General features: G+C 57.8%; 1 protein-coding gene across 1 annotated transcript; it reads right to left on the bottom strand.

The window, feature by feature from the left end:
• Positions 1-306: 306 nt before the first annotated feature.
• ADAMTS15 (ADAM metallopeptidase with thrombospondin type 1 motif 15) lies at positions 307-10,892 on the bottom strand. Its single transcript, XM_030464756.1, has 8 exons — positions 9,901-10,892; positions 5,977-6,109; positions 4,909-5,076; positions 3,754-4,037; positions 2,679-2,856; positions 2,379-2,560; positions 1,659-1,834; positions 307-1,096 (listed from the first exon to the last, which is right to left on the bottom strand). The coding sequence occupies exons 1-8, from the start codon at positions 10,840-10,842 to the stop codon at positions 307-309; spliced, it is 2,853 nt and encodes a 950-aa protein (XP_030320616.1). The 5' UTR covers positions 10,843-10,892.
• Positions 10,893-11,164: the final 272 nt, after the last annotated feature.

Genomic DNA, 11,164 nt, shown 5'->3' with positions numbered 1-11,164 from the left:
TGGTCAGTCAGGTCCCTCTTTTGGGGTGCAGGGGGCGGGTGTGCTCTGGCCCAACAGCCAGGTCCTTTTGGGTTTGTTTTGTTTTTCTCCATATTGTTTCCTTTTTCTGCTTTTTTTGGTTGGTTGGTTGTTTTTTTGGTTTTTCCACCCCTGTGTTTGATATGTGCTGTGGACATCTTCCCCTCTTCCCAATCCCTGCTTGCTGCTTGGCCACATCCAGCCGGAGGGACACCACCATCACCACCATCACCACCACCATCACCACCACCACCTCCTTCCTTCTTTTCAGACAACCCCTCCACCTCCTCAGCACGGCCTCAAGGTGCAGAAATCCAACTCCTGCGGCTTCCTCCGAAAATTGCAACTCTCCCGGGGCAGCAAACGCCCGCTCTGGGGGACCAAACACTTCAACCCTCTCCTCTTAAAACCTCGACCACAACTTTTGGAACAAGGAGACCAGGGCCCAGCTTCCCAGCTTGGACAGGGCTCCCCGCAGAGCCGGACCTCGGCGGGTCTCTGTGCCATGTCGCAGTCGGTGGCCGGTTGGCCGTAGGAGTCGTGGCAAGCGACCGAACGCTTCTGCAAGCCATCCCCACAGGTGACAGAGCAAGCCTCCCAACCACCCGTCGCCCACTTGTAGCTGGGACGTTTGTAGTTGGGTCTCCCCCCGTCCAACCTGTTGGAGAGGCTGAGGACGCTGTTGTTGAGGTCCGGCGGGGCCTTGTTGTTGCCCTCCTTCTTGTAGGAAGCTTTGTCCTCTTTGCTCTCCTTGGGGAGGTAGAAGGAGTAGCGGACCCGAGGAGGGGTCATCTTCCCCACGGAGAGGACTTCCAAAGTCAAGGGTTCCTGGATGGGTTTGAAGGCCTGGAGGCTCTCCACGGCGGTGCCGGTGCCGCTGTAGCGCAGGACGCTGCCCTTCACCATCAGGTCCCTCTCCACGGCCGAGACGATGAAGTGGCCATTCAGGAGGTACTTGCCCTGCCCGTTCTTCAGGGCCAAGTAATTGTCATCACTGATTAACCCTTTGTAGCCCCTCTGCCTGATGTCGATGTTGGAGGCCCCCGCAGGGATCACCACCACGAAGTTGTAGCCATGCCTGGAAGGGAAGAGGGAGGGAGGGAAAGGGCTCAGGCAAGGAGTGAGGGGACATCTGCCACCCCTTGGTCTCAGCCCTGAAGCTCTAGAGATCTTCCCACCCCCATGGTTATCTCCTCCTGCCCAAGAAGATGGTTTTGCATCTGCTGCAGTCACCCAAAGGTGAGAAGATGCTTCACCTCCTCTGCTCAGCAGTGCTGGATACCATCACCATCACCACCACCACCTCCACCATCACCATCACCATCACCACCATCACCATCACCACCACCACCTCCACCACCACCTCCACCACCACCTCCTTCCTTCCTTCCAGACAACCCCTTCCCCTCCTCAGCATGGCCTCAAGGTGCAAAAACCCAACTCCTGCAGCTTCCCCACCAGCAGGAGCTGAGAGCATTACCCCCCTTCCTGCTGCTGCTGCTTCTGAGCAGCTCCCCACAGACATCACTTTTGCTCCAGTTGGACTTATACCCCACCACCATCCCCACCTCCTTCCTGCATCCCCCCCCAGAAAGCAGAGCTGGGAGAGGGGGAAGCAGAACAGGTCCCCTGACCCTTACATGGGTTTGGTGAACAAGCCCGAGACCTTCTTGCAGCTCTTGTTGTCTCCTCCACAGACGCTGCATTTGTCAAACTTCTTCTTGGAGCCCAGCTTCCCATCACAGCCTGCTTTGATGCATTTGCCCTGCACACAGATGGAGGTGGAATCTGGAGAGCAAGGGGTGCCATCCACAACCTGCACGAGATGGGAGCAAAACCAAACTGCTGACTTTTCCTTTGACCCCACAAACCCCCCCGAGCTACAGCCAGCCCACCCGGGGCTACCAGAATCCACCCAGCAGGTCCTGAGGAGATTCAAGGAGGCTCCTTCTCACCCTTTGCTTTGCAGCTGGGACTTTTAGGATCCCTGAGAAGAGCCAGGTGGGACCACATCCCTTTTCTGCTCCATCTATGTCAGGTTTTGCCCTTTCTTTGGCCTTGGTGCACTGGGGACACAGCTCCCACCACCCTGCCCTGCGTGCTCATTGCTTCCCCACCCCCAGAAATCCTCATCTCCTATCCCAGACCTATGGACATAACCCAGAGGCACTTTTGCAGATCCAGAGGAAGACCCTCCATGGGTCAATCCCATCCCTGCAAGGAAGAAGGGGATGCTTGGAGGCTGCTTCTCACCAGCCTGGTGGACTCCCTTCCTCTCCAACCTCCTCTAAGGAGAATCCACTCCTTTCCAGGAGTCATCCTGCTGCCCTGACACTGACTCTGGGAGGTCCCTCACCCACCTTGGGTGCCAGCACGTAGAAGTAGCCAGTGCCATTGGCCCGACAGATGAGTTTGCACTTATCCCGAGGTGACACCCCGGAATATTTGGGGACCCAGGAGACGGAGGCAGTGAGGCGGTTGGTGCTGTGGCTGTAGCCATTGAAAGCCTCGCACTGCTCCTCACGGAAGCTCTTCCCAGGCACTGGGAAAAAAAAAAAAAACAAAAAAAACCCAAAGAATTTGGGTTAGAATTAATGGCTCTCCAGAGATGGTTTTAGGGGGTGGTTGCAGGCCCTGCAGCCATGGGGCATCCCCCTTACCTGCAGCAGAGCAGGGCTCCAGGTTGCAGGAGCGGTACTTGAGGCGGACACCCTGGCAGTAAGAGCCCCCGTTGGCAGGCACAGGGTGGGTGCAGTCCCTCTTGGCCAGCTGCACCCCTCCACCACAGGTCCTGGAGCACTGCCCATAGGGTGCCCACTTGGCCCAGCCACCATCCACCTGCAGGGATGGGATGCGATGAGATGGGGTGGGGTGAGAGGGGACGGGGTGAGATGGGGTGGGGTGAGATAGGGTGGGATGGGATGGTGTGAGGTGAGATGGAGTGTGGTGAGATGGTGTGAGGTGAGATGGAGTGTGGTGAGATGGTGTGAGGTGAGATGGAGTGTGGTGAGATGGTGTGAGGTGAGATGGAGTGTGGTGAGATGGGATGGGATGTTCCATCCCAAGTGGGTTCCAGCCCCACCTGGAGCTATCTGGACTTGGAGCCATCCCTGCACAAGTAAAACCCCCACCAGCTGCCCCCAGGCCTACTGGGGTTGGATGGAGAGGAGCAGCAGCAGCTCTCCTTGAGGAATATCAGAGCATGGCTTGGGTTGAAAGGGACCTTAGAGACTCAGCTCAGGGACACCTTCCATTAAACCAGGTTGCTCCCAGCCCCATCAAACCTCACCATGAACACTGCCAGGGATGGAGCAGCCTCAGCTTCTCTGGGCAACCTGGGCCAGGGTCTCAACCCCCTCAAGGTAAAGAATTTTTCCTAAAATGTCACTTCACTCTCCTCTCTTCAATCTTAAAAGCATTCCCATCACTCCATATCCTTGCCCAAAGTCCCTCCCCAGCTTTCCTGTAGGCCTCCTTCAGATCCCAGAAGGTGGTCTATGATCTCCCTGCAGCCTTCCCTTCTCCAGACTGACCAACCCCACCTTACCCTATCCCCACAGCCATCCTCCAGCTCTCCCCAAGATCCTTCCAACTCCATCCACACCAACACAACCCCCGAGGGACCTCCCAGTGCCGAGACCACTCAGCCCAGCACCCACCCCAAACCTTCAGGATGACCCCATTTGGGTTTTTTTGGGGGGGAGAGAAGGTGGAAGAGGGTGTGCAGGTACTCACCCTGTACTTACTGATGTTGTGTCTCTCCACACAGGCACCCTTCAGGCAGAACCTCCCCTCTCCACAGCTGGTGCCATCAGCCCAGGGGAAGTGCCGGGTCTGGCAGACGATTTGTCCCCGGGCTTTGCCCGTGCACCACAGCTTGGCACAGTACTGCATGTAGGGACAGGGCTTGGAGCCCACCCCAAAAGCCAGCTCACACTGCTGGTTCAGGCTGTAGCTGCTCCCTGGGAGGTCTTCAGGCAAGGGGATGGGTTTGGCAGGTTGGTCCAGCAAGCAATCTCCTGCAAGAAGGAGGATGGAGGGGTCTGCCAAGTTCTTGGAGGGGGCTACCAAATTCTTGAAGGGGTCTACCAGGTTCTGGGAGGGTTTTATCAAGTTCTTTGAGAGTTTTACCAAGTTCTTGGAGGGGTCTACCAAGTTCTTAGAATGGTTTACCAAATACTTGGAGGGGTTCACCACACTCTTGGAGGGGTTTACCAAATTTTTACAGGTTTTTATCAAGTTCTTGGAAGGTTTTACCAAGTTCTTGGTGAGTTTTACCAACTTCTTGGTGGGTTTTCCCAAGTTCTTAGAGGAGTTTACGAAATCCTTGGTGGGGTTTACCAAATCTTTGGAGGGGTCTACCAAGTTCTTGGATGGGTTTCTTGGGAGGGAAAGCTGCTGGGAATTTGTTTGGAGCTGCTTCAGGGCACAGGGCGATGCCCCAGGGGAGGCCTCAAGGTCAGCTGCATCCCAAGTGACCTATCCCAAGTGACCCATCCCTTGGTGACACCAGGCAGAACTGTGAGAGGAACCTCAGGGCAGGGACTGTGGAAGCTGGTGGAGAAACACCAAACACAAATTTTGGAGAAATTTGGGGATGCTCTTGGTGCCTGGTTCATAGACTCATGGAATGGGTTGGGAACAACCATAAGGATCATGTGGACAGGGACACCTCCCTGCATGGACAGGGACACCTCCCAGCAGCCCAGTTTTGCTCCAAGCCCCATCCAGCCTGACCTGAGACACTTCCCCCAGGTAAGCTGGAATTTCCTTCTCGTTATTTTCACACGGGGAGGAGCAAAGTTCCTCTACAGCCCAACAGCTTCTCCTGGTGCCCAGCCCTGGGGACAGGGACACAGGAAAGGGGATGAAGGGAGCAGGAGGACTCACCATGGCCACTGTCAAGGAAGTCAGTGATGATGGCAGCACTGCAGGCTGACCAGGGGTTGGCACGGTCGATCTGGATGAGGGTGGGGGACATCATGTGGTTGGTCTTCAGCCGACCAAAAACCTCCTCACAGGCCTTCACATTGTCATGGGGCATGTTGAAAACGTGGCCTGGCAGGGGAAAGAAAAGGGGGGGAAGCATGAAGAACCCCACTTGGCACCCAGAGAGGGGCCCTCTCCTTGCAATGGGGGGAAAGTGAGGCACGTGAGACCTTTGGAAGGCTGTGGGGATCATGGAGAAGGATGGGGATGGTGGAGCAAGCCTGAAGCTGGCAGCAGCATCCCTGACCAAAACATGGCTATAATGGTTGAGTATGGTGGAAAGGATGGTGATGATGATGATGATGATGATGATGATGATGAGGAGGAGGAGGAGGAGGAGGAGGAGGAGGAGGAGGAGGAGGAGCAGGAGCAGGAGCAGGAGCAGGAGCAGGAGCAGGAGCAGGAGCAGGAGCAGGAGCAGGAGCAGGAGCAGGATGGAGTTTGTAGGACCGGCAAGCCTGAAGCTACCTGACCAAGATCCCAAGCATTCCTGACCAAGATATGGCTACAATGGTTCTTTGGGAATGATGGAAAGGATGATGATGATGATGATGATGATGATGATGATGATGGAGCTTGCAGAACCAGCAAGCCTGAAGCTGCCAGCAGCATCCCTGCCCCAGACATGGCTATAATGGTTCTTTGAGCATGGTGCAAAGGGAGGACAAAGGATATCATGATGAGAAGACTCATCCCAAGGGTCTCCAGAGGTAGGTGTGCCCTCCCCTCGTTATTTCAGGCCTCCCAAATCCCCAGAAACCGCCCCAGTTGTGGTAGCAACCCCAACAGCAAAGCCTTTCCCTTTCTCAGGAGCTTTTCCCCCCCCCCCAGCCCAGGGTCGGGGAGGTCTCATCCCCCAAGGTGGAGTTTCCCCTGACCAGATTCTGCTGATTCCCTGATCTCCCGGGGTTGCCAAGCAGGGTGGGGTTTTGGGGAGGTGTTAGGGGGGGGAGGGTGGGGGATGCTCACCCAGCTCGTGGGCAGTGGTGAAGGCTGAGGGCAGCCCATCATCCTCAATGACGGAACAGCTGCGCTTGGGGTCACACATGGTGCCCACGTCTGCCATCCCCAGAGTGTCACAGGTGGTGGCACCACACAGGTCCTGCCAGACATGAAGAAGGAGATGTTAGTCCTGGGGTCAAGGTGGGAACTGGGGGTTCCCCCTCCACCCAGCACCCCCACAGGAGATGATTTCCAAAGGCATCAGGGGGGCTGCACCAGAAGACCTCCCCCTGGAGCAATGTAAGGATGTGTTTGGGGGTGCTCTTTGTGCCCAGCACACCCTCCTGTGCCTCCAGAGACAGCTTTTCCCACCCAAAAGGCTCTTCCAGCCAGGATGGAGCTGGTTTCAGGAGGAGGAGCCAGCCTGGCTCCATTCCTCTGTGCCAGCTCAAGGACCAAACCCAGGTGGAAGGGAACAGGAAGGCATCTGGCCTTGGGCTCCTGGCTCTTGCTCTCAACTTCCTTTCTCAACTTATTCCCAGGAACAGGAAAGCCCTGGACCAGCTCCAGAAGTTCCCAAGGCTAAGGGAAGAGCTCCAGGACATCTATTCCTTGAGGAACAACCCAGCTGATTGAAGGAGGAACCTGCCCAGCAACCTCCAACAACTGCTGGACATCACGGGGATGCAGGAGGGGAAAGGTCCCATCAGAGGTGGCTCTGCCTTCCTTCAGGATCCAAAGGTGCTCATGCAAATAAAAAGCATGATGCACACTCACTCCAGCCTTGTCCTCGGGTGTCCCCTTCCCCTGATGGGGTCTCTGGGTGGCTTGGGGGGGGGCTGGAGCATCTCTTAGTGCCACCCCAGGCAGGCTGGGAGCTGCAGAGGAGCCAGGGCAGGGAGGCAAGGAGCCACTTTCCATGGGAAAAGCAGAAATGTAAAGGCCTGGCCGGGTGCTCCCTGGGGCTATAAATAAATGTGATTCATGCTCCTGGCTGGCCAAAGCTCTTGGGTTGCTCGAAACCTCACAGGAGAAGCTCTGCCAACATTTCCAGCCAGGTTTCCAAGCCAGGCATTCCCCCTGCAGGGCAGGTTCAGGCGTGGGTAAATGAGAGTCCCAAGGACTTGGGAGAGATGAGATGGATTTAACAGGAGACCTCTGGCTCCAGAGGCACAGAGGAGACCTGGAGAAGTGAGGTGCAGAACCTCCTGGTGATGGTGGAAAACCCCTTGGCTTGGGACCCTGCCGTGTCCCTGAGCCCACCCTGCTGCTGGGGACAAGCAGGTGGCAACCCCACATCCATCCCTGGTGGCTGTCCCCAAATGCCACCAGAAGCCAGTGGCATCCCCTGAGCTGTCCCAGGGGTGCCCCAACACCCCCTGTGCTCTGCCAGTGCTGGGGATGGAGATGGGGAGGGGGTGACAGAGCCTGATGGGGAGGAGGTGGCCTCTGGCTGGTCCCCACTCATTGCTCTTTGAAGAGTTAATGTTTCCTTGCTTGGGTCAGGCAGATTTTTGGCTCCTGGCCCAACACCTGCACTGACACACTGACCCACTTCTGGCTCTCCACCTCTGGATGGCTGTGGCTGCAGGAGCCAGTGGCTCTTCACAGGGTTTTGCCCTCACCCTTCTGCTCTGCAAGGCTGTGGGCAGCATCCCTGGGCTCTACAAAAAGGTCCTCACCCCCCTAAAAAGAAAAACCCATCTCCTCCAGCTTTTCCAGGGGGTTCCAGCCTGCTCAGGAGGGGAGGAGATGCAAGTGGCAGAGCAAGGATGGAGCTACAGAGGAGAGGAGAGATAAACACAAGAGGTTTGAGGTGGGAAAGCAGCAAAAGGAGACAGCTGGACAGCTTGCTCACCATCCCTGAGACCCCCTGTGCCAGCCCAAGCATGGGGAGGAGGACCCAGTGCCCCTTGCAAGGTGCTGAGCATCTGCAGGAAACCTCCTGGATGCACCCTCAGGGCTCTCCTCCCAGCTTGACCTTCACCTCTGGGTGCTGCTTCACCCCCTCCTCAGCTTCTCCAGATGTTCTGCAGGTCAGCTGGGGAGGAACCTTGTGGTTCACCTACTTCCAAGCCAGATCATGCACACTCTCCCAACCCTGGAGTCTTCCCAGGTGTGTCCAAAGCAACCCCCAAAAAACATTTGAGCTACAGAGTGTGGGATTCCAAATCCCACCTTCCCCCCTCCAACATCTGCTGCAGGCTCAGCTCCAGCCAGATGTTCCTTGAGGGTTTACAGCAGGCCCAAGTCATCCAGCAGAGCTCTGCTGGTGGGACCTTGAAGTCCAGGATGGGTGGGAAGCTTGTCTGAGCATTTTCTGCTATTTCCAAGAGGCAGGAATGCAGCTGAAGGCTTGGATGCTCTGCAGGACCCTCCAGGAAGCAGCAGCAGCTCAGGTAGGAAGGTGAAGGTCCCATGGAGGGGGTTGCTGGGCAGCTCTGCATCTCCCAGCTTCCCAAGGGTGGCTCCAGAATCCAGGATGGCCAAGGGGAGGGGTGAAAAGCCCAGGGGGGGAGGACAACCCCATCCATCCATCCATCCATCCATCCATCCATCCATCCATCCGCCACGTGTTGGAGCTGCCTATCAGCCAGGGCTTGAGGTGAAATTGGACTCGGGGGTTGATGTAACTGCTTTTTAGGCAGGGAGATAAGCTCGGGGGGGTGGGGGTTGTCAGGGGACCCCAGATGGACGTGCTGAAGGCAGGCAGATGTCTCCTTCAGCGTGTGCCTTCCCACCGAGCTTGCTTGGGGAGTTCAGGAATGGCTGGCTTAGCAACGTTTAAAAAAAAATAAATAAAATAAATAATTAAAAAATGCACATCCCCGATCCTGCTCCTCAGCTTTCGAATCCCCGGGAACGAATCCATCCATCCCACGTGCAGCTCCGGTGACCTCACCGGGTTTCCACCAGCCACGGAACTGGCTCGTCCCCACATGGGTGTCACCACCAGGCTCCCTCCTCTTCCCTGCGCGGGCAGGAGCTGCTCCAGCGGGATGGGGTTCAACCCTGCCTGGGGTCCAGCAGGATTTACAGCTGGATGGAGGACACAACCCCTACCTCGGGGTTGGGGTGGGGGGGAAGAACGGGGGGGGACAAGGTCTTGCACGTCCTGCACAGCATCATCCCTGTCCTGAGCCCTGACCGCAGATAAGGGGCAGCTGATCCCAGCTGGATGCTTTGTGCTTCCCACCCACCACCTGGAAAGACATTTAGGGAATGGTCTCCTACAGGGAGGAGAAAAAGAAGGAGGAGGAGGAGCGTTTGGCAGGGAGGCTCTGGGAGGGGGTGTCACCTCTTCGGTGTCACCGAGCTGATGATGATGGGGGGGTGGGGGGATGGAGAGCTCATCCTGGCTCAGCAATCAGTAGGCAGAGCCAAAGGTGAGGGAAAAGCAGCTCTGCAAACCCCTCTCTCACCGCAGGAGGAAAGGTCCAGCTCCTCAGGAGGACCATGAGTCAGAGGAAGCAGGGAGAGGTTTTTATTTTCTTGGCAGGTGGCAACGGGAGCTGTTCCCAGCTGGGGAGGGGAGAGAGGGGGCCTCACTCCTCTTCTGGCCTTAGACTCTGCCTTTTGGGGTGGTGGCTGCCAGCAGGCAGGGGATGGAGCAGCAGGTTTTGGCCCATGGGGACAACCTGCCTTGTCACCTGGCCTTGTCACCCCCTGGCTGCTGGCCAAAACCTGCCCAGGGGACTGTGAGGGCACCCCAGACCTCTGCTCCCCCCACCCCTGAACATCTGAGAGAGTAGGGGCCCTTGGGACACGGGGGATGAGGACACAAGTGCCTCCTCCTCCAGGCTGCACCAGAGGGGGGGTGCAGGGCACCTGGAGGGCACCTGGAAATTAATTTGGGGCGAGGAGTCCTGAAAACTGGGGAGTGGGCTCCTTGAAAGTGGGGGCAAGCCCTCTGGGTCATTTCCCCCTCCCCCCCCCCCCAGAAACACCCACCTGCTTGGTGAAGAGGATGGCAGTGTCCCAGTACTCGGGGTGTTTGTCGCTGACCTTGTTCCACTTCTTCTGCCAAGCACAGAAGTTACGGAGGGTGAGGGCAGCGTTGCCGGTGACCTTGGGCCCTTTCTCATCCTGCCCGATGAGGAGGAATTTGACCACGGAGATCTGGATGGGGTTCCTGATGCTGGGGTGCTTATAGAGCCGGGCGGCCGTGGCCATCAGGGTGAGCAAGTAGTGCTGGAGATCATCCCCGTGGAACTTCACCATCGACTCGTCTGCCACCACCAAGGTCTCCACGTAGCGGGGGACGGAGGCAAAGCGTTTAGCCCGCCCCCCTTTTTTCCCCCCACCTCGTCCCCGGTATTTATCCAAAGCTTGGAGCACCCCAGGGGTCAGCCCGGAGCCCACGGCACAGCGGGACGCTCCGACCCCGAGGGGACGGGCGGGATTGCGGCGTTGGAGGCGGTGAATCCCCCCTGAAGCCCCCCCCGCCACCGGGCTGATGAGATATTCAGCTCCCCGGTAGCCAAAAGTCCCCCGGAGCCCCCCGCAAAGACTGAGAGCTGCAAAAGATTCACGGTCGGAGTTGACATCCCCCGAATAAAAACAGTGGCGGAGAGCTGGGAGGGGGTGGGAGGCGGCAGCGGGGGGTGGGGGGGAATTTTCCCCCCCCAGGTAGTGGGAGGCGAAGGAGGGGGCGATGAAATGGGCGTCGGGGGAGAGATGGAGGTAAAAATCTTCCCCGAAAGCTGAGAGCTGGAAAACAACAGCTTGACCACCCCGGGGGGGCTCAGCGGGTCCCCGCCTGAAATAAGGGCGGCCGTTGATGTCGGGGTCCAAGCGGAGGGGGGTGACCAGCTGGGTGTCCTCTGGGGACCCCCCCGAGGGCAGGCTGAGCCCCGGGGTCCCCAGCAGCAGCAGCAGCAGCAGCAGCAGCATCGTTCCGGTGGGGCTCAAGCCGGCGGCATCGAGGTTTGAGGGGGAGGTTGGGGGGGTGGGAAGCAAAACCCAGCCCCCCCCTTCCTCCCTCCACTCCTCCTCTTCCCAAAATATAAAAAAAAAACCACCAAAAATCCTCGGCTGAGGTTGGAGGGGAGCGGAGCGGCCGTGCCTGCCCGGCCGGTACCTGCCTTATGGGGCGTAGCGGGTTTATATAGGGCAGGATGGGAATGCGAAGGGAGGGAAAAGGGGGGGTGGGAAGGGAGGAGGGGGATCGGGGCGCGGCTTGGCCCCTGCGCAGCCACTCCGGAGCGAAACGGGG

This window comes from Calypte anna, chromosome 24 (genome assembly GCF_003957555.1).
Source record: "Calypte anna isolate BGI_N300 chromosome 24, bCalAnn1_v1.p, whole genome shotgun sequence".
Classification (NCBI taxonomy): domain Eukaryota; kingdom Metazoa; phylum Chordata; class Aves; order Apodiformes; family Trochilidae; genus Calypte; species Calypte anna.
This window is presented reverse-complemented; position numbering and strand designations above follow the sequence as displayed.